Source organism: Lycium barbarum, chromosome 12 (assembly GCF_019175385.1).
Source record: "Lycium barbarum isolate Lr01 chromosome 12, ASM1917538v2, whole genome shotgun sequence".
In the NCBI taxonomy this organism is placed as follows: Eukaryota; Viridiplantae; Streptophyta; class Magnoliopsida; order Solanales; family Solanaceae; genus Lycium; species Lycium barbarum.
In genome coordinates, this window is record NC_083348.1 from 105,512,077 (window position 1) to 105,534,901 (window position 22,825).

Consider the following 22,825-nt stretch of genomic DNA (forward strand, 5'->3'; position numbering starts at 1 on the left):
ACATCATAGAAGCAAATCCAGAAGCAGACTTAAAGATATTGACTGCTATCATTGCGGGAAAAAAGGGCACACAAAGAAGTTCTGCCGGATTTTGAAAAAAGAGAATAGAGAAAAGGAGGAAAAGAAAGAAGATGGCAATCGTGTTGCCGCTGTCACTACAGAAGATCTTGTTACTGTCCTTGATGCGGATCTGATAAATATTGCTGGTGATGAGTCAAGCTGGGTTGTGGACAGTGGTGCCGCATCTCATGTGACATCAAGGAAGGAATTTTTCTCATCCTATACTCCGGGTGACTTTGGAACTTTGAGTATGGGTAATGAGACTGTATCCAGGGTGGCTGGTGTTGGAACGATTTGTTTGAAAACTAGTATTGGAACTAAACTAGTTTTAAACAATGTAAAGCATGCACCTGATGTTCGTTTGCACTTGATCTCTGTTGGTGTTTTGGATGATGAGGGATATGTCAGTACCAATGGTGCTGGAAAGTGGAAGCTTACTAAAGGTTCCATGATTGTGGCTCGTGGCGAAAAGCGTCGTGGTCTATACTGGACTACGGCCTCTACCTGTGTTGATATGGTGAATGCAGTTGAGAGCAATAGCTCTTCAACGTTATGGCATAAGAGGCTTAGCCACATTAGCGAGAAAGGACTAAATGTTCTGGCCAAAAAGAAATTATTGTCAAATTTCGAAAGTGCTAAATTAGAAAAGTGTGAGCACTGCTTGGCTGGAAAACAAAATAGAGTTTCTTTCAAGTCTCATCCTCCTTCAAGAAAGACAGAGTTGCTTGAGTTGGTGCATTCAGATTTATGTGGTCCAATGAAGACAAGGACTTTGGGTGGTGCACTTTATTTTGCTACCTTTATTGATGATTGCTCAAGGAAACTTTGGGTCTACGTCTTAAAGACTAAAGACCAAGTGTTGGGTGTCTTTAAGCAGTTTCAGGCCTTAGTTGAAAGAGAAACTGGAAAGAAGCTGAAGTATATTCGTACTGATAACGGTGGTGAATATTGTGGACTGTTTGACGAATACTGCAAGCAACAGGGTATCAGACACCAGAAGACTCCTCCTAAGACTCCTCAGCTTAATGGTTTAGCAGAGAGGATGAACAGGACCTTGATGGAAAGAGTCAGATGTTTGCTTTCTGAAGCAAAGCTGCCGAATTCCTTTTGGGGTGAGGCTTTATTGACCGCTGCACATGTTATTAATCTATCCCCTGCGGTTGCTTTGCAAAGTGATGTTCCAAACAGAGTTTGGTATGGAAAGGATGTTTCCTATGACCACTTGAAAGTGTTTGGTTGTAAAGCTTTTGTACATGTGCCTAAAGATGAAAGGTCGAAATTAACTGCCAAGACAAGGCAGTGCATCTTCATTGGTTATGGCCTTGATGAGTTTGGTTACAGGCTATATGATCCAATTGAGAAGAAGGTTGTGAGAAGCCGTGATGTTATCTTCATGGAGGATCAAACCATTGAAGATATTAACAAAGCGGAGAAGATAAAATCTTCAAGTTCTGAAGGTTTAGTTAATCTTGATCAAGTTCCTCATACAAATGCTGATGAAGTTGGTGGGCTCGATGACGATGGTGATGCCCAGAATCATGTTCCAGATCAGCATGTTGATGATGATAACGATGCTGCTATTGATGAAGTAGATGCTCCTACTCATGAAGTCGTGGATGAGTCAGATATTCCACTTAGAAGGTCTACTAGACAGCATGTTCCTTCTTCCCGTTATTCACCTAATGAGTATGTATTACTCACTGATGGGGGAGAACCTGAATGTTATGAGGAGGCCATGGAAGATGAGCACAAGGATCAATGGATTGAAGCCATGCAAGATGAGATGAAATCTCTGCGTGAGAACCATACTTATGAGTTGGTGAACTTGCCTAAGGGCATGAGAGCTTTGAAGAACAAGTGGGTGTTCAAAGTTAAAGCCGAAGAACACAGCATGAAGCCCAGATACAAAGCTAGATTGGTTGTTAAGGGATTTGGTCAAAGGAAAGGTATTGACTTTGACGAAATATTTTCTCCTGTCGTGAAAATGTCCTCCATTCGGACAGTTCTTGGTTTGACTGCTAGTCTTGATTTGGAGATTGAGCAGATGGATGTGAAGACTGCTTTTCTTCATGGTGACTTAGAAGAGGAGATTTATATGGAACAACCTGAGGGCTTCAAGGCAAAAGGTAAAGAAAATCTTGTATGCAAACTCAAGAAGAGTCTATATGGATTGAAGCAAGCTCCCAGACAGTGGTACAAGAAGTTTGAGTCTGTTATGGGGGAGCAAGGCTACAAGAAGACTTCTTCAGATCACTGTGTGTTTGTACAAAGATTTTCTGATGATGACTTTATCATCCTTCTGCTATATGTGGATGATATGTTGATTGTAGGCAAAAATGCTTCCAGGATTGACGAGTTGAAGAAACAATTGAGTAAGTCTTTTGCAATGAAAGACTTGGGTCATGCTAAGCAGATTTTGGGCATGCGAATTACTCGTTCGAGAGATGAAAAGAAGCTTTATTTGTCGCAGAAAAAGTACATAGAACGTGTACTAGAGCGCTTCAATATGAAGAGTGCTAAGTGGGTTAGCACACCTCTTCCTGGTCATCTGAAATTGAGCAAAAAGATGTGCCCTACTACAACAGAGGAAAAACAGAGAATGGCCAAGATTCCTTATTCCTCTGCCGTCGGAAGTTTAATGTATGCAATGGTATGCACTCGACCAGATATTGCTCATGCAGTCGGTGTTGTTAGCAGATTTCTCGAAAATCCAGGGAAAGAGCATTGGGAAGCTGTGAAGTGGATACTCAGGTATCTAAGAGGAAGATCAGATGAATGCTTGTGTTTTGGAGGATCAAATCCAATTTTGAAGGGCTATACAGATTCTGATATGGCAGGTGACCTTGATAACAGAAAATCCACTACTGGATATTTGTTTACTTTTTCAGGGGGAGCTATATCATGGCAGTCAAAGTTGCAGAAGTGTGTTGCACTATCTACAACGGAAGCGGAGTATATTGCGGCTACTGAAGCTGGCAAAGAGATGATATGGCTCAAGAGATTCCTTCAAGAACTTGGATTGCAGCAAATGGAGTATGTTGTCTATTGTGACAGTCAGAGTGCAATAGACTTGAGCAAGAACTCCATGTACCATGCGAGAACAAAACACATCGATGTCAGATATCATTGGATTCGTGAGCAATTGGAAAGCGAATTGTTCCAAGTCAAGAAGATTCACACGAATGAAAATCCTGCAGATATGCTGACCAAGGCGGTACCGAGAGACAAGTTCGAATCGTGCAAAGAACTTGTCGGCATGCACTCAAATTAGAAGCCAGTGTACCCTCCTTCAGGTGAATGGGACTGGAGGGGGAGATTTGTGGGGTCCAGTCCCCTATCCCATATTTTAAGAAAGGAAGATTTTTCTTCCTTTGACAAATTATACATTGGCAACAATTGTGGACTTGGCCAACAAGCCAATTTCTTTGTTCACATTTTCATGATGTAAGCGCTTACCTCATCATAATCGTGATGTAAGCGCTTACCTCACCATAGGAAATTCATTCCTATAAATAGGCAGCTTATGGTTCATTTGTAACACACCAAAATCTCAGACAATACATCTGAGTGAGAGCAAAGTGAGGTATTCCATAGACTGTAAGAAAATAGTCTGTGAAGAAAAATAGAGTGTGAGTGATATTGTAGTGAGGTGGGAAAAATCAAAGGAGTGTTTTTCTTTTTTGAGTGTGTAGTGGTCTTTGGAGTATTTATACTCGTGACTACACAGTGTAAAATTCCTTACTATAGTGATATCAGCTGCTCCTCTTGGCCGTGGTTTTTCCCTTATTCAGAAGGGTTTCCACGTAAAATCTTGGTGTCATTATTGCTGCATTTTATTCTTGCTGATTTAACCATAACGTAGTGTTCCGCGTTTATCACTAATACCGTGAATATTATTTTTGCGGGTCTATTTTATTCCCAACAATTCCATATCCCGATGAGGAACAAGCCATCACAACAACTATAGAGTTCTATACAACAATCTGGTTTATAATTTGAAGGCCAATCAATGCTCTGTATATCCTTAACAAGTTGAAGCAAGGATAAAGAAGAACGATAGACATTTAAACTTTTGTCCTTAGGTGACCATAGGTTAAAAGCCAATTTTTGGGAACTGAGTTGGTTCTTGGCATGATTGAGATGCTTCTTCTTAACGTAAGGTTCAGAGATTAATTTCTTCCAAGATTCAGAAACACACTTGAACCGAAGAGAGACTTCACAGGTAGCCTGCTGAGAATGTCTATAAGAATTTCCTCTTGGTAGTGAATTCCAATTGATACAGGACAAGGATGCTTCCCCAGTTTACCTTTGACGACATTAAAAATGAAGAACAAAGACTGAGGAAGAACGCTACAGCAATTAGAGAAGTATTTCAAATACACTCACTTTAATTTGTTAGAGAAGGCCAACGGACAACGGTGATCCAGATAAAGAATATAATGCTGTTCTGTTTTTTCGAAATAGGGTTAAACGTTGATCTATAATTCGATTTATAACTTTGTTTCCTTGTAGAAGTAAAATTTGATTCCTACAAGGATTGGACTACTTTTTTGTTTAGTCAACGTAAAAGGATTCCACCGTATGCTCACTTTTAACCTAAATAATTAATTATTTAAAATAGTTACAAAAGTAACTCAAGTGGATTGGATTAGCTTTGCAATGCCTAAACTGACATTTTTTTTTTTTTTTGGTCATTGTGTATTTTTCATCTTTATCTCTCCAAGCAGATGTAAGTATCGAATTTAAATGGCAAAACGGAACTTGTTGATTTAGACAAGGTCCATGGAAACTACAGACCAGAACATTAATTTCCTATGGCTAACAATCCATGGATTGATAAACAAATCGCCATTTCTGAAAAGGAAATAGAAACCGGAATTAATGCATCTTAACCTTTGAGTGCATAATACATAAGAGGATGGATGGCATGTCAATCCTCTTGTATTGATGTTCCAGCAATGGCTGCATCCGCAATATACTATCTCTTAATTGACATTGTCTTTAAGCAGATTCAAGTTATTTAAGCCTTGCAAGCAGATCCGCACAACACTTCTATAGCTAAGAAAATGTACAAATATTTCAAGACAAGACAACATTAATGCCGAATGTATTATTCAGTTTCCACCCCGTCTTCACAATCTTTGAGATGTTCTTTGAGGCTTTGTCCAGGAATATCCCACTTTTCACAAATCCATGTTGAATCTGCTTCTGGCAATGTATAGTCGTCAGGTTTGAGTGACAACTGGAATTCTGGAAGATCTGGCAGTACTTGAAGATCTCTGCAATTGCAAAGTCATCATATTTAAATGTAAGAGCCCATTTGGATTAGTTGAATAAAAGTAGCTAATACTAAAAGTACTGGAGCTGAATTTAAAGATAAATAGATACATGTTTGGCTAAAATAAAAAGGTCATGTGTTTGGTGAAAAAGTGCGACAGTAATGAACACTATTTTCTGTTAAAATGACTAAATATCCTTAAAGTTGCTAATTCTAAAAAGGGACTGACTTTGTAAACAGAAGAAGAAAGTATCAATATTATGTAAGCTGTAAGCCTCACTTTTCTTGGTCCAAAAGGTAGCCATACATCTGAGACTTCTTGGCAGCAGTTTCGGGGACTTTTTTGTTCAAATGTTTCATAACACCCCATGCTGGAGGAGTTCTAGGAAAACACAACAAGGAATTAAAGTTAGTATTTCTGTAATGGTCTATGTTTGCAATGTAACTAAAAAGAGCAAAGACATAAAAACCTGGTGACAGGTTCTGCAAGGCAAAAACTTAAGGAGGCCTTTTTACTCTCTGCAAGTAGTTCTTCAGCTGCGAGGAAACAGCATACTGCACTGACATGGCAGGAAGGTTCTGTGCCCTTGTCAACGATTATACCGTGGTAGTAGTAAGCTGCAGCCTGACAATGCCGTTAACATATATATGAGCAAGCAACATGAGAAAAGCGTGACAAGAAATCAACAATTTTGGTAGGAAAAAAAAAACCTTTGCTTCAAGGTACTTCCATTTGATGAACGACATATGCTTTTTCGCTGTTCCATGGAAATTATTATCTCCAGACAAGCAGCAAAGAGCCTGAAGGAGTTAAAAAAATAAAAAAAAAGGGGGAAGAAAAAACTTAGATATACAATCACAGGACGCAAAAAGCAAAGTAAGACAAAGTCGACTAGTCTTTAATGAAGAAGCAGGAATTGTCAAGTTGATTTGGAGTTATAAGGGGAAAATTTTCTAGCAAATAAATCAGCATTGATAAGTTGTTAAGTACCTGGCCATAGTAGCTTACTGCTTCACAAGCCAGCCTCCTCTTCACTGATAAAGTCGCATTCTGGCTTTCAAGAGCCAAACCTAATTGAATTTCGGTTCCCTGAGATAGAGGAATCAGTCAAAGGATTTTCTATGAATTTCAATGGCTTCTGATACAGCCTATGATGAACCAGATAAGTTTTATCTTTTTATTGGCATCGATCTGTCAAAGCTAATCGTCATGAAATTCTACCAGAGCAAGCTGTTGAGAAAATTGGATCTTATCATAAACTGAATTAACTGACAGCCCTGTATAAAATAATTTGGATTCATCTATCCCACTTAATCATCTTCTTATTGGAGATTGTTATAATGATCTGACTGGTATTTCCATCTCCATTTCTCCCAACTCTTTCTTAATGTGCTGCTTTCCAGTAACTACACGGAAAGCAGTTGTGTTTTCATTGATTTTACTGGCTAAGGAATCAAAACTTGTGTTCCAAGTAATCATCGAGTAACATAACATATACCTGGGCTAGTGCTTGGTTTGAGGTGGCTTCAAGAATACCCTGATGCAGATCTTTAGGCAACCTGTTCCTGGTCAAATTTTAATAACCTAATAAAAATGACAAAAAAATAGATATATCCGTAGAAATAAGGTAGAACATATATTTACATACTTAACATCAGGAGGTAGGTGGACAAGAACATCTTGGACACAGAAATCCAAATAACCTGCTGCTTTCAGCAGCAAATCAACAGCATCCCTCATGCAATCTAAAAAGGAAACGCTGTTAATAATTGCTGATCACACTTTAGAGTTTTTAAGATTAAAATTCATAACCATAATACCTCCGGATACAATCCGTTCAGTCATATCACTGTCTTTCGGTATCAGCTTCATATTTGCCTCTACTAATGTTAACATTGCCATCATGTGGAGGACAGACAGTAGTTCAAACCAGGAGTTTGCTACAGATATTTCCTGCTAATTATAAAAGAAGCAAAGGATCATATATAATGTCAGCAAGTGACAACCAGTCAGCAGATTCAATAATTGATAAAGAGTTTGAACCTCTTGCCCATTTTCCAAGTTCCTCCACTTAAATCCAATCAATTCTTGAAGCCCGAATTCTATAAAATGACATGTTCGATCGATTAGCACTAAAATTGTATGTTTGAAAGTGGAGATAACAGTATGAGAAGTGTTGAGAATATAATTAAGTAAATAAAAGTGTGCTCTCCCTAACAGCTTAAGCTTTTGGATGAAATGGTCACACAATTCAACATGGTTTCGGTGCAGGCTGAGGTCCTGAGATCGAATCTCACCACCACAGGTTATCAAAGGAAAGGGTGCAAACCTTTTCTAGTGAGGCCAACAAGAAGAGGCAAATACTCCTCGAGCGCTTGTTGTAATTCATCAATAGCAGAAACATCTGGAGAACATAATGAAGTAATCAAAAGATTGATAAGGTACAACTGATATATGTTCAAGTTCCCAATTTCAGTCCATATATACCTGTATCTTGTGCGATCAGCACAATCTGGTTCCTTATAGAAGTCAGTCTATCAGCAAGATCCTTAGGAATCACACCCTTGAGTGTCCTCTGTAGATCACATTGAACAGGAACTCGCATTGACGGGACAAATATGCTGACCTCAGGGATAACACTCTTCTTATTCTTCTTTTTTCCAACCGCGTAGACAGAAACCGCGCACCCCATTGTTCTTCAAGGGGACAAATCTCAACTTGTAACATCCTTCATATCAGCTACAAGTTGAAACTATTGAAAACATTGACACATTTATTGACTAGTAACGTTGATAAGAATGGGAAAGAATCAAGTTAGGACTATTTGTAATGTACTCTAATAAATGTTATGAACTTACTGCCAATGCCAGGCTGCTAGTGTGGGCTGACATCAAATGTTATCAGTATCTCTATCACCTATTAAGTGAAGCTTCCAGGATGGTTTAATTGATATTCATTTATATATAACTAATTAAAAAGAAAAGAAAGATTGCTACTTGCTACTGGATCCACAGTTATATAAAAAGATTAGATATCTGAGATTTGGAAGCAAATTAATGAGGATTACGAGAAATAAGTCACATGCGAATGCGTAGGAAAGACTTACAAGTTACAACTAGTCCATTATTTTAGATATAACAATTGGACTATCTATGCTATTGTCTGTATGACTCCTCGTCGTACTATTATATATTACTTGTAATTTGTGAACATTTTTCTAACAGCGGAAAATAAGGAAAAACGGAAGATACATATTTGTTTTTTCCTTCTTCAATGAGTGTAACATGTGCAAAGCTGTTTGACTTTGGAGTAAATTATTGAGCATTCTCCGTCAGTGAAATTTGTTCCTTTTGAAGTTGTGTTTGTCTTGATTTGTATGCCAATTGCACTTGGCCTAAAAGTCCATAATTGGTGGAGCACCCGAAGGCATGGCCTAACAATCAATAAAGTGAGTGAAAATCACGAAAGATCCGGGGTTGGATTCTAATAAAGACAAAAAAAAATTGGTGATTCTTTTTATGTGTTTAAGTTGTAGTGGACAAAGTTACTCGATACCTATGCAGGTAGCTGATGGAATAGTCGAGATGCTTGCAAACTGGCCCAGTCACTAGCAATATAAAAATAAAACAAGCATTAGAGTTGCTTTTACCTGTTCAAGTACCGGATGACAAGGGTGGATGCACAGTCATGGCTATGGTTCAGCCGAACCCGATAGCTTTGACTTAGATCATGTATATGTGTTAAACAATCTACTAATATGCACACTATTAAATTTCGGACATAATAACTCAAATAGACACTGTGTTCAGTGGTATCTGGATTGGATCCACTTGTGCTTGATAAAATAGCCAAAATGCGCACAAAACTGGCCAAGATAACACCATTATAAAACCGATGAAAACCTCGGCATACCATCTGCGATTCAAGCTAATTTGAGTCAGTATATTCTAGTACATGCCTGATCAAGTCTCTCTTTTAATATTATTCCAATGTATTCAATTCTATTTGCCAATTTGCAATTGTTAAATTGTACGGTACTCCATGCAACAACATAGATTGACTCATTTGCCGGGTATAGAAGTCTATGCATCTCAATTCCCCATCATTATTTAATCTGTCGGTACCACAATATTTAATACTACTAGCTAGTAAAAATCCAATTGATTGGCTAAGATCAACATCGCAAATTCACACTTGACAACTGGATCCAGACAAATTAAACAGCCATCACTTAGGTGTTACATGACGAGTTGGATCATATTTATATTGGTTAAAATTGATAGACTAAACAAGTGATAATTTTTCCTTCTAGAATGTTGTTTTGATGAAAATAAGTTGGGCTAAAATAAATCGATGAATTGGTCATCATTAAATTGTAAAATACTAACCTGTCACATTCAAAATCACCTGTTTATTTGTTCCTCTTTTTCTTAGCTCTAGCTATACAATTGGGGCATTCAAAAATGATCAGCAAGAAATAAAACAATTTGTACATTCGAAAAAATTGTTTCTATTTTCTTCATTATGACGAAAATCTTCTGTAAATTAAACTGGTCACTAAGGTAGTTCAAATAGACCAAACAATTTGGATGGATTATTTCGATTTGGATTTACAATTCCATATCAATATATCGCACCCAACTCAAATCAAATTTACGAAATCGAATGTTAAACTATGGATCGAAACTGGCACACGTGGCTGTTAATTAAGTGTCTCACAATACAAAGGAATTAGTTATTTGTCTTATATGGTCTTAAATAATTCTAACTAATTTTTGGAGTTCGAGTTCAGTCCGTTATCCCTTGCTTATGATCACTGACTGGCACACCCCATTTGCTACTGTGAAATTCAAGCAAAAAGTTCACGGATAGCCTGTTTATCGGTGGCGGATTCAGAATTTTCACTCAGGGGTTCGAAAAAACAACAAAAGCTAAATATAAAAAATAATATTGTTAATGGAATTGAACCTAGGACGCAATGACAATTTTGAACACCTTGGACCGCTTTAGCTAACCTTTTGCATTTATTCAGGGTGTTCAAAAGTTAATATATGTACATAAACACAGAAAATCTACCCTATATGTACACTGTAATTTTTTGCCGAGGGTGTTCGGGTGAACACCTTCGGCATGCTCTAAATCCGTCCCTGCTGTTTACCAGTGCCATTTACGATATAGTCACTTTTGGAAACACAAGATATAAATTTTATCCTAAGTTTTATCTCGGAATATCCCAACTTATCCCGTATACCAAACGACCTCGAAGGTTCTGTATTCTTTTTAAAAAAAAAAAATGAGTTGGGACTCAGCTTCAGTCCTGGGACTGAAGATTAGTGGTTACACTTGGAAGTTGGAAAGGTATTAAAAGTGGCTGCGTCTTAAATGACGCTACTTTTCTAGGCTGCTGGGCTACTACAAAGGGACATGTACAGCTGGGAGCAGGGATGACCCATTTGGATATGGCCGAATACGATGCATTTTTTTTTTTTTTGCACGGATTGACGGCTCTTTATTTTTTACCCTTCAAGAATATTTAAAATTTTAGATTCGAATATTCGCTCAGTCAAAAAAAAAAAAAATCGCAAGGCAACGCTTCGCGAAAATTCTGCCTTAAGGCTTGACCTTTGACTGAATCGGAATTCGGACCCAAAATCTTGGAATATTTTAGGCAAAATCCAAAATTAAAGGCCAGCAATTTGAGGGCCAAAAATTAAAGACCACCCCTCGGCCAATCGTGCAAATTGCCCATAGCATGAAGCCCAACCACATAAACAAAATACATTTGCCTACTCTTCTACATGAAAGCAACTCCGTCCACCAACGGCATCTTGCGTACTGATCCGTCTTTTTATTTCTTTTTATTTTTTACGACCCAGAAATTCATCTCGGGTCAATCCTTACCTTTGAAATAGAAGATAGTGTGAGCCCCTCTAACCCTTTCCAACTTAAGTAGATATTGTTTTGTCTCAATTTATGTGAAGGTGTATGATTGAGCACAAAATTTAAGAAATTTTTTTAAAACTTGTGATCTAAATCAATGGCCATCTCATTATGGATAAATTAGGTGATTACTAAATATAGGAGGGTGTCGTTCTTTACTTCTTCTTGGAACTGACTAAAAAGAAAAGCGTCTCATGAGACGGAGAGAGTACCATATTGATTTTTCATGACCTAGGGCTCAAACATGTGACCTAGGTCACAAATTCCTCAAACTTTACCACGTTAAAGAACTGCACCTTTGACATGAACTTTATGTCATATAGCAGCAACTTAACTATGAATATGTTTCATTAATTACATTTATTCTCAATAATGAATCTCTAGTAGTCTAGTAATTGGATTTTTGGCTAATCCTATATGTTGTCCCTTGTCAAGTTGATACTCCCTTCATTCCATAATAAGTGATGTTTTAAGTTTTTTATTTTGTTTCAAAATAAGTGGTGTTTTAGAATTTCAAGAAGAAATTGATCTTATTCTTCCAAACTACCCTTATTTATAATCAAGAATCATTAAGTAACTTTTTTTTTCTAAGCATTAATTAGGGGTAAGTTAGTGTCATAATTTTTTAGGAGTGAACAATTTATTAAGGGGATGTATAAACTAAAAATACCACTTATTATATGAAAAGGAGGAGCAAAATGATTCCCTGACATTTGCCCGACATGTTTATCAATATTGAATGCAATTTGACAAAGATACCCAGAACTAAATACTCCAATAAGTACATGTAACATGTTATTAAGTATTAACTCACGGGGTTTAGTTGACTAACAACTTTAGTAAGTGCCAAAAATACAATTTGAAAATGGTAGTGTTTCACGTTTGCCCACAAAAGATGACCCTGTCTGTCACATGAGTGTAGCTAAAGACAAAAGAAAAATGATTAATTAGGCCTAGTCTTAGCATAATTAAATTAGTCGTGTCTGTAAATTGTAATGCTACTGATATGCTTAAGATTTAATTGTTTCGTCTGTAAGAACTCGACTAATAGCAACTTTACGGAAAAATAAGGCACGTGAAACTGAATTTTTTTTTCAGAAAATTAGAGCTTCAGTCCAAGAAACGGAGGAACAAAGCTCAAGTGAGCTGCATGCTCCTGTTGTTACCATAACGAAAGGGGAAAAAAGAAGATAGTCCTCTCTCGTTTTCTTCGAATAAAGATTAGAAAGCAAAACAAGAAAGAAAGCATCGGATTCGACGTAGTACAGTTTTATCGTATTTGCAATTCTACTTTACATCATTTAGATTTTAGACGTAAGTTATCATCTCATAAAAGAATATTTATTTTTCATTATTCACGGGTTCATTTAGTTCCAAAAGAATTGAAAAAAAAGAAAGAAAGAGGACATCTATATTTAGCAAATACCAGCTCTACAAAGAACTAACTATTCCTTGTATCTTCTTTTACCTATTAACGGGCTGTAGGCTTATGCATGTATAATAGTAGCAATAAGTTTCAGAATATATATAACAGGCAATTTTCTAATTATAATTTGTATCAACTTTCTGGGGCAAAAGGAATAAAGCTCAAAACTTCAAAGTGCAAAGTAAATTACCTCTAAAGCATTCCAAAAACTAAAGAAGAGTGACCATTTAAATAACAGCTCTAAAAAGAAGGGAAAACTGTGGCTTCAGTAATGACGACAATTCCAAGTTGAAACTCAAAAACTGCTTTAGACCTTTACAGACTTTACTAAAAGAATGGGATTACCGTTAAGTAAGTTCAGTCTGGAGTTTAGATTTGTACTCCCTCCGGATCAAAAAAATAGTTCACTTAGCAAATCAAGAAAGAATTAATCTTATTTTTTCCTATTTGCCCCTATTCAGTGTTATATGATTAAATTTCAATGTCTCTTTGATTAGGGATAGTTTAATTAAATTACCTATTTTTGTCTAGGAGTTAGTGTTTTCTTAAAGGGTGTGCAAATGACTAAGTAGACTCTTTTTTTTATCCGGAGTGAGGGAGTATTATCTTAGTTATCAATGGGTCTTTTGCAATTACTAAACAATGTTTAAAAATAAAAAATAAAAAGGAAAATTTTGCTCCATCATTTCATGTAAGATTGGAGTGCATGTCATTTTGCAATAATAACAAGATGCCAAAATCAGAGATCATATAAAAGAGAAGCCCCCCATTCCCAAGGTTTTCTTTTAGTAGAACCAAACATCCCTTCAATGTGCACAACGCCAAGTTGTTCTCCAAGTACAGGGCAAGTCGTGACCTCGTAATCAGAACAGGCTGTAGAATATATGGGCCCTGTTATAGGCCATGCGTCTTTTTCCAGTCGGCTCAAATTCCGAAAAAGGATAAGAGGATCCTTGTATATATTAGACTCTTTGATCAAAATAAGCTATTATTTCAGCCAATTCACTAAAATAATACTCCTACATTTTTTTAAAAATTTACAGGACTAGAATAAATATATTTCACAGTAACGTATTAGACATTATTTTATTTCAAAAATTCAACGGGCAAAAAAGTTAAAGGTTAACGGTGTTAAAGGGTAATTCGTTACCGTGAGTAACGTTTTATGATTAATACGTTACTCTGAGTAACGACTCTAAAGAATACAAAATCTGACATTGATTGATCTTAAAGTCGTAACTCAGAGTTACAACTTTAGGCTAAAACGTAACTGAGAGTAACGTTTCTACATAATCCAGGCACGAGCAGTTAAATCCTGCAAAGAATTCCTCAAATTACGAACCCTTCTGATTGATGTAATTATAAAACTTTACCGACAATATTGATTACCCTTAAAAAAAAAGTATCGATTAGCCTTACATAAAGATATTGATTAGCCTTAAAAAATATTGATAAGCCTTATAAAAAAAGTATTGATTAGCTAAATAAAGTAGTTGTTTTTCAATTTCAAAACAACACCACCAGTGGGAAATTATATGAGCAGAAATTGGTTAATTCTCCCTTTCAACATTTTCTTATACATTTTAAAGTGCAAGTTGGTTAAGACCCAAAAGAAATTAAAGATACAATGTCTTAAGTTTGCACCAATAACTACTAGTAATTAATGCTTATATATCACAGCCTTCTCATATATGAAAATTAAGAAGCAACCATCTTTCATATCTACTGCTTAACGAAAAATACTCCATCTTCTAGAAGCAAAACAATAGCTAAATTTGGTCTCTCAATTCACTTCGCGGGAACTAAATTTGTATAAAGCAAAACGGCAGCTAAGAATGGTTTCCATCAAGTTGTAGACTAAGAGACCTTAGTGAATCATATATACTCCATAAAATAAAGCACACAAGTCAGCTAGGATAAAATAAAGAACTCAAATCAGTGGAACATTGAAACCATTAATTAACCATAAAACGTTACTCACAGTAACATATTAACCATAAAAAGTTACTCACAGTAACGAATTACCTTTTAACACTGTTAACCTTTAACTTTTTGCCCGTTGAATTTTTTGAATAAAATAATGCATAATACGTTACTGCGATATACGTTTATTCTACTTCTGTAAATTTTCAAAAGAATATATTATTTTGATAAATTAACTAAAATAATGACTTATTTTGATAAAAAATTCTATATATTGTGTTCTTCTTCAACTCCATCTTCTTTTGATCTTTTATAACAATACCAATGTGATTATATTTCCTCACGATCTCAGTCACTTTCCCTGAGATATTGGCTTTTTTTATTGAATTATGTTTTAATTATCTTACCCTTAAAGAATTGAATCTCTGACTTCACACTTAACGAGTAACAATCAAGTGCCATATCACTATCTACAAGCTAACGTACAAATAACTATTCCTCTGTCTCAATTTCAATTGAAGTGTCATTTTTCATCCGGTGTTTAATATCTGCATTGCATTTTTCAATTAATTCGATTACGAGACACACAAGGTCGATTAGAGAGGGAAGCACTCCGTAACAAGATTTTTTTATTTTGAGGCTCGAACCCAAGACCTATAATTAAGAGAGAATGAGGCCTAATTTTACCTATAATAGATTTATAGGTTATTTTGAAAAAAAATATATATTGAACAGAAAAAACAAGGCCTTCCATTAAAGTTGGCTTTAGGCCACTGATCTTATTGAGCTGCCCTTGTTCAAAATATGCTTAATGTATTAAAATATTCTTTAAATTTTGTGGTTTTAAACTTGTCATATAGCATGCTAGAATTGTAACTTACTAAATTTAGAAAGAGACACTTCTTTTTAGGACAAGTCAAAAATGAAACTATGACATTTAAATTGGGACGGAAAGAGTATTGCTTATTGAAATATTGTTTTGTATATCTTTGAACATGACCATTGACCAAGCTCATGCATAAATCACCAGTCCATCACATGTATGGTATTTATGGGAACTTACTGAGAATTAAGGCTTTTAAAAGAGAGAGCACTATCCTAGGCACTTGCAGTAGAAATTCTCAAACTTGAAAAGGTTAAATTTACTTATTGAGGTAGTTTTAAATTTTGATCAGTAGTTAAACTCATCCAAAACCTAATGGAGAAAACAAACAAATTAGAACTTGACACAATGATGTGTAAAAAATATTTACATAACTAGATTATTTACGATCGAACCTTTCTATAATTAATATATATATATATATATATATATAAATTTGTTATAACACATTTCACTATAATGATCCAATTTTCTCCAGAATCGATTTTTCATATAATATTTTGCTTCTCTCTAATAGCATTCTACCTATAACACCAGTGACATTCATTATAGCGATACACACTTTGTAAATTTACCTCTCTATCACAGCCATACTCAATTATTGTATAATAATATTTTGTAAAAAATATATTATTTATAGCTATTGTTAAGAGTCAATTGTTACTTGGGGCGAGGTCTTCAAAGAAAAACTATTGAATTCCCTTTTGCTGAAAGTTTGGATAAAATTCTTCATTAATGCAAGCGTACTGGAATTTATGAAACAACCTACAATGGCAGAATTCTTATGAAACAATCTACAATTGTAGAATTCTTACTTCAAACTTGAAATATTTAAATTCTTAATTAATTTTAAATGCATATGTTCCTTCGGTTTTAATTCTTTATCGGTATGGTACAACTAATATGGATTTATTAGTAATTTGTTAGTCATTTCAATCTTTAATTAATGAGATATGAAAATCAATTGAGATTTTAAAATTAACAAATAATTATTTGTGTACTTTTGCTTATAACAGCCAAATGAGATTTAAACATCAAACATCAGCATACATACATAACAACACCTCACTATAGCAGTCATGAAATTTTCGGACAAACGCTGTCATTATAGAGAGGTTTGACTGTATTACAAATTAAACTACATTGATAATATAAATCCTATTTACAACCAGGATTTAATTTACATGCAGAGATGGTATAATTTTTATTTAAGCTATCCGCATATTTTAACCAGTTTTAATAACTAACTTACTTTAAAATCACTAATTTTAATTTTTATTAATAATTGTTTGTAATTATTTTTTAAGGTACTTATAATGTAAAGATAATAGTATTATTAATCCTTCAGTAAATTCTGATTTTGATACTTGTAATATCTAATTAAGCACATTAAATTTTGGATTAGTTCAACTGATGAGCTTTTCATCCTTCTTCTGCTTACTACTCTTTCCAAATGTACCGAATTATCACCGGTTACGCTATTTAATTGTCTATGTGTAATTTTAAGTAGATATTATTGTTCAATATTTGAAGGTAAAATAGTTTTAGAATATATATAATGAGGTATATTTCCTATATAAAGGAACCAAAATCACATATTTTTAATTAGATATTATAAAAAAAAAAAAATTAATAATTGTGAGACTAAAAATGCTATTATTCCAATAATGTAAGAATTCTTTTCGTTGGGCATAAAAATAGAACTCTTAAATGTACCCAAAAGAAAATAGAACTCTCAAATGTATCCAAAAGAAAATAGACTTAAAACTGTCATACGTACATGAATATAAAAGGAAGTTTCCGGTTGGGTGGGTGTCCGAAAAGAAAAGCAATGAGCCAGAATTTTTGTCTAGGAGTTCAAATATATGAAGAAGCAAATGCACGAAGAAACCAAGGTGATTCAACATCTATTATATAAATAAAAAAAATATTTTGAACCTTATATACAGCGGTGGATCTAGGATTTTCATTCAGGGTGTTCAAAAAAAAAAAAAAGCTAAATATAATTTATTAAGGGTGTTCAAAAGTTAATATATGCACATAAACACAAAAAATTTATTCTATATATACACTGTAATTTTTTCCAAGAATATTCGGGTGAACATCCTCCACAACATGTGGATCCGCCCTGCATATATATAGAGTGTAATTTTTTGCCGAAAAGTTACTTGGCTCCGCCCCTGGAGAATAATAGTGGGAGTGGCACATTGCTTTTCATTTTTGAGTGTGTGAAAGAGAAAAGAAAACCGTCACCAATAAAGGGAGAGACCTCAGTAAACCTAAACTGGTCCCCTGTTTTTTCTCCTAGACTTGCTCAGTTGCTCTGCATGTAGCACTAAATGCTTTCTCTGTGTCGGGTACTGTTTTGTCAACTACCTTCCATTCCTCCTTCATTATACTCTTCTTCCATTTCTTCTAATTCCACACCCATTTATTGCTTCTTTTTATAGTTCTTGTTCTGCTTTCTCTCTCTTTTTTGCTCGTGTTTTGCTCTCTGTGTTTTCAGTCTTCTCCTTCTCCCAAGAAAAAAAGAACATTCCTTTAATTAGCCATTATAGGTTATTTATTTCGCATTTCTTGATGGGGTTTTAGCAAGATTCTTGCAGCATTAATTGTTTGGTAGCTCTATCTCGACTTCTCTTCACATTTAGACTTTAACGCTTCTCATTTTCACTGAACTGGGACGGGGCCAGCCAGGACATTTCTTTCCACTTGGGGTTATTCATGATTAGCCAAGAATTCTAAGGTCCAATCTTGGAGGAAATTTGGCTCCATTTGAAGACACTGTTAAATGGGTTGCTTCAAGATTCTTGTGATAGTGTTGGTTATACGTGCTTTCTTCATAACAAACACTTACCAGTTACAGTCCTATGAAATTCAAGCTCTTCTTCAGTTGAGAAAGCACTTAGAATATCCAAGTCAGCTAAATGTTTGGGAGAATTACAATGGCGATTTTTGTAGTTTGACTTCAACACCGCATATGAGCATTACTTGTCAAGACAACTCTGTTACTGAGCTCAGAATCAAAGGAGATAAGTTGGTTAAGTTAACTGAATTTAATGGATTTCCAATTCCCAATCAAACATTATCTGAGGGTTTCTCCATTGCTTCCTTTGTTACCACTTTGACAAGGTTAAATAACTTAAAGGTTCTTGCTTTAGTTTCTCTTGGTATTTGGGGACCCCTTCCTGATAAAATTCATAGGTTGGGTTCTCTTGAACTTTTGGATATGAGTTCAAATTTTCTATTTGGTTCTGTTCCTTTACAAATGTCAAGATTGGTAAAGCTTCATACTTTAACCTTTGATGGCAATTTTTTCAATGATACTATCCCTGATTGGTTCGATTTATTAACCAATCTCACTATACTAAGCTTGAAGAACAATAGGTTGAAGGGTCAGTTTCCTATTTCGTTGTCTAAAATCACCACCCTAACTGACATTGTTCTGTCACACAATGTGCTTTCTGGTAAATTACCGGATTTAACCGCCTTGTCTAATTTGCTTTTATTGGATTTAAGGGAAAATCATTTGGGTTTTGAACTACCACCCTTGCCAAAAGGAGTTACCACAGTTCTTCTTAGTAGTAACGCTTTTTCGGGTGAAATTCCGGTAGAATTTGGCATACTGAATCAACTTCAACACCTTGATCTGTCGAATAATTCTCTGAGTGGAACGCCGCCTGCTGACTTGTTCTCTTTGTCAAGCATTAGTTACTTGAATTTAGCGTCTAACGTTCTTAGTGGTTCGCTTCCTAACCTTCTACATTGTGGGGGTGAACTTGGTTTTGTTGATATTTCTGATAATAGATTGGTTGGTATGCTTCCTTCTTGCTTGAACACAATTTCGGATAAGCGAATTGTTAAGGTTGGTGAAAATTGCTTGTCTATTCACACTCAATATCAGCATTCAGAGGGCTATTGCAAACAAGCAAATTCGGAAAAGAAATGGATCACTGGAAAAGAAATAGCATTATTGGCAGGTGTTATTGGGGGAATTCTAATTGTTGTGGTGTTTCTATTAGTTGTGCTTCTCGTCATTCGTAGAAGAAGACATGCACACAACATGATGGATCAACACATGTTTCCGAAAGTTGTGCAACGTAATACACAACCCGGAATTCCATCTGAACTCCTAGCAAATGCCAGTGAGATGATTTTTTTCCTTCAGTTTAATCAGTTTAATTTTATGTCAAGGAAATGTTTCTCCAGAAAAACTTTGTATGGATTAAACTCAATCTTCGAATCCTCAGGAATCATTTCTCAAGCGGCAAACGTAGGATCACAAGATGCCACATCATATCGGGTGTTCTCCATGGAAGAATTGCTAGAAGCAACAGAAAATTTTGATCAGTCGGCATTACTTGGTGAAGGGTCAGTTGGAAAAGTATGGCTTCAAAACAATTCTTATGGTTCTCATTGACAGTTATTGACCTTGATGTTCTCCATTCAATGGTCACACTAAATTTTGACTAAAAATTAAAGAATTGCTGTAAACCTTGAATAAATGAAGCAGCAAGTTTTCTCTGTTATTTTCGTTGCACAGACCATGTCTGACAATGATAATGCAATGGATGCACAAGTTCACCAAAATACAAAATGGATTTAGGAGTTGCTTCTTTTCATAATTGATTGCTTATGTGATTTATATTCATATTCTGCATGTGTATCTTTGATTTCTTCTGATGATAAAAACCGGTGATCAGCATTAATGTGCTTGTGCATTTGAGTTAATATCTAGTGAGCACATGAAAATTCATAGAAATATATAAATTGCCCTTAAAGGCTAAACTAGATAGTCACTTACTTTGAGTGACTTGTTCTTTCTTGCTTGAAACACAGAATTATTTTAGTTATTAACAACTCTCTCAATATTTATCTCCATGTCAGATTTACAAGGGAAGATTAGAGAATGGAGTTTACATTGCTGTAAGGTCATTAAATGTGTACAGAAAATACTCTAACCGGAACCTCAAACTACGATTGGATTTATTGTCAAAGTTTCGTCACCCCCATTTAGTTAACCTTCTCGGTCACTGCATTGATGGCGGAGCACCAGATGATTCAACTGTGCCCAGAATTTTTCTCATATATGAATATATCTCTAATGGAAACTTCCGTGCTCATCTATCAGGTCAGCAATGTAAACCTTTTAGCATGAGCATTTGCATGAGTTTTGATGCTTGGTTGAATATGGAAACAGTATATGCACATATGATGTGCTAATTGATTTTTTTTTTCTCCGACAAATGATTGGGATACCCTTGTTGATGAATCTCTATGGTGAGCTAGGCCCGAATGATCCCTTCTCATAAAGAGAGAGAAGTGGTCGAAGAAGTATGCTAATTCATCTTATTTTACTTTTCCTGCTAGTAGTATACACTTTCATTTAACCCTGCATGAGTGCATGTCCAATAAGCTAATGAAAATACAAGATATGCACCATAAAAATGAGATTACATGTTCCGCTTATCTTAAACAGCTGTACCTGCAGAAAATAGTCCAAGAAAGATCCTCAAGTGGTCAGACAGGTTGTCAGTGCTGATTGGTGTTGCCAAGGCTGTGCACTTTCTTCACACAGGCATAATTCCTTCTTCATTTAGCAATCGCTTGAAGACGAGTAATATATTGCTTGATGAGCATAACATGGCAAAACTTAGTGATTATGGGATGTCCATCCTTATGGAAGAAAGTGAAAAGGTGTGTATTTAAATATTTTGGTGAGGAAGGCGAGAATTCAAAATTAGGAAGGTGAAAATTCAAAATTTAGGATAGACAGTAATTTCTCATACTCAATGTCTTTTTTCAGGCCAAACGAGATGACTTCACCTCCTGGTAAGATACTTTTCACTCATATGTATTACCTTAGCAACTGGGATAGATTTTTCCCGGCATTCTATTTCAAGAATGTCAACTAGATGCATATATCATCTACTATAGGTCTATAGCTGTTTGCAGAATATAGATTAGTGACATTTTCTTTTCTTATGTATATAGGCATATGACAAAGAAAGAGGACGATGTTTATAACTTTGGTTTCATACTACTGGAGTCACTGGTGGGTCCTGCTGTTAGTGGAAAAGGAGAAGCATTTTTGCTTAATGAAATGGTATGAAACTGCTAATATTATCATGCAACTCCTTTGGTCATTTCTGTAACCTAATAAGATGCTCTTCAGCAATTTGTTCCCTTAGTATCCTGGACTTTCTTGCCATCTCTTGCAATCTTGGATGAGTAAAGTAAAACAACCTATTCCTTACAATCACTATGAATATAGATTAACAGAACAGAGATTAACTTTTATAAGGTAAACGTCCTGATATGCAAATACCATAGGGAGAAAAGTTGAGTTTGTTATTAGTACAACAGTCAAAAGGCTTGATTTTTTCACCGGTGTTATATATATTCATATCTCTGTGAAAATGTAGTTTGAGTTGAAAGATAAACACTTGATTTTCTCTTTGAATGACAGGCATCCTTTGGTAGCCAAGATGGTCGACGCAGAATTGTGGATCCAATAGTGCTAACCACTAGCTCCCAAGAGTCTTTGTCAATTGTAATATCCATCACCAACAAATGCATATCTCCAGAGTCATCAACTCGTCCCTCGTTTGAGGATGTACTCTGGAACCTACAATATGCAGCTCAAGTCCAAGCTACATCAGGTGCTACGTCGCCATCATGAGCTATTTCAGAAGTTCAACTGCATTGAATCAACGGTATTTAATTTGGTCATAGCATGGGAGCAAGTTAGCTGATTTCATGATGGTTGTGGAAGTACCAACCGGTAGGCTAACCTCAAGGCTCAAGTTTAAGCTATCCCACATTGTCTTTATTTTGCATTAGAATTGTAAATTATATTTATCAATTCTTTGATTCTAGTAATAGGTGATGTTTGCATAGCAAAGGCTCTAATTTTAAATTGTATCCTAGGGGTACAACTAGAACAATAGTACTGAGCTGTATTTGTTGTTTCTTGTGAAAGATCAATATTTTTGGTCCAGATTATAATTGCAAATAGGCAATTGAACTCATGGAGATCTAGATTCAGACAAGCCAATGTTTGGTGAAACCGAAAGAAAAATGTGGATACCGCAAATGCAAGACATTATGACTATGCTAACAAAATTTTGGTGGGTGCTGTTATGAGCAATTTGGTTGAGAGACCATACCACCTATAATATAACTTGCACACAGAACTACAAAATTGAAAGGACAAAAAAGGGCAATATGTTTAGCAAATGGTAAGTTCCTAGTTAATTAATGACACTATTACCGAACGGAAAGGAAATGATTTCCTGTGTCCACTTACCATTT

The 22,825-nt window shown here is 35.5% G+C and overlaps 2 protein-coding genes across 5 annotated transcripts; one reads left to right on the plus strand and one right to left on the minus strand.

Annotated features, from left to right (window-relative positions):
• Positions 1-4,893: 4,893 nt before the first annotated feature.
• Positions 4,894-8,475, minus strand: LOC132623556 (uncharacterized). Of its 3 annotated transcripts, XM_060338334.1 has the most exons (12): positions 8,198-8,471; positions 7,827-8,091; positions 7,669-7,743; positions 7,383-7,441; positions 7,160-7,295; positions 6,988-7,084; positions 6,838-6,904; positions 6,330-6,428; positions 6,050-6,139; positions 5,809-5,963; positions 5,619-5,720; positions 4,894-5,339 (listed from the first exon to the last, which is right to left on the minus strand). In XM_060338334.1, the coding sequence occupies exons 2-12, from the start codon at positions 8,029-8,031 to the stop codon at positions 5,171-5,173; spliced, it is 1,254 nt and encodes a 417-aa protein (XP_060194317.1). In that variant the 5' UTR covers positions 8,032-8,091; positions 8,198-8,471; the 3' UTR covers positions 4,894-5,170. The 3 variants fall into 3 exon arrangements, with proteins under 3 accessions (XP_060194317.1, XP_060194319.1, XP_060194318.1); XM_060338336.1 differs by having other exon boundaries at positions 6,838-6,898; positions 7,827-8,475; XM_060338335.1 differs by having other exon boundaries at positions 7,160-7,292; positions 7,827-8,468.
• Positions 8,476-17,710: 9,235 nt separating this feature from the next.
• LOC132623272 (probable inactive leucine-rich repeat receptor-like protein kinase At3g03770) lies at positions 17,711-22,540 on the plus strand. Of its 2 annotated transcripts, none has more exons than XM_060338006.1 (7): positions 17,711-19,656; positions 19,762-19,895; positions 20,399-20,642; positions 20,991-21,208; positions 21,318-21,343; positions 21,506-21,617; positions 21,981-22,540. In XM_060338006.1, exons 1-7 carry the CDS (start codon positions 18,303-18,305, stop codon positions 22,191-22,193), a joined length of 2,301 nt encoding a protein of 766 aa, XP_060193989.1. In that variant the 5' UTR covers positions 17,711-18,302; the 3' UTR covers positions 22,194-22,540. The 2 variants fall into 2 exon arrangements, with proteins under 2 accessions (XP_060193989.1, XP_060193990.1); XM_060338007.1 differs by having other exon boundaries at positions 17,714-19,656; positions 21,003-21,208.
• Positions 22,541-22,825: the final 285 nt, after the last annotated feature.

Bases quoted from the DNA above. Each gene is read 5' to 3' on its own strand.
- LOC132623556 (XM_060338334.1), bottom strand. From the start codon at position 8,031: ATGGGGTGCGCGGTTTCTGTCTACGCGGTTGGAAAAAAGAAGAATAAG. The intron at 7,085-7,159 runs GTATTATGGTTA...TTTCCTTTTTAG, and splicing joins TGAACGGATTGTATCCGGAG to ATTGCATGAGGGATGCTGTT. The intron at 6,140-6,329 runs GTACTTAACAAC...TAACTCCTTCAG, and splicing joins CAGTAAGCTACTATGGCCAG to GCTCTTTGCTGCTTGTCTGG.
- LOC132623272 (XM_060338006.1), top strand. From the start codon at position 18,303: ATGGGTTGCTTCAAGATTCTTGTGATAGTGTTGGTTATACGTGCTTTC. The intron at 19,657-19,761 runs GTGAGATGATTT...TCGAATCCTCAG, and splicing joins TGAACTCCTAGCAAATGCCA to GAATCATTTCTCAAGCGGCA. The intron at 20,643-20,990 runs GTCAGCAATGTA...TATCTTAAACAG, and splicing joins CTTCCGTGCTCATCTATCAG to CTGTACCTGCAGAAAATAGT.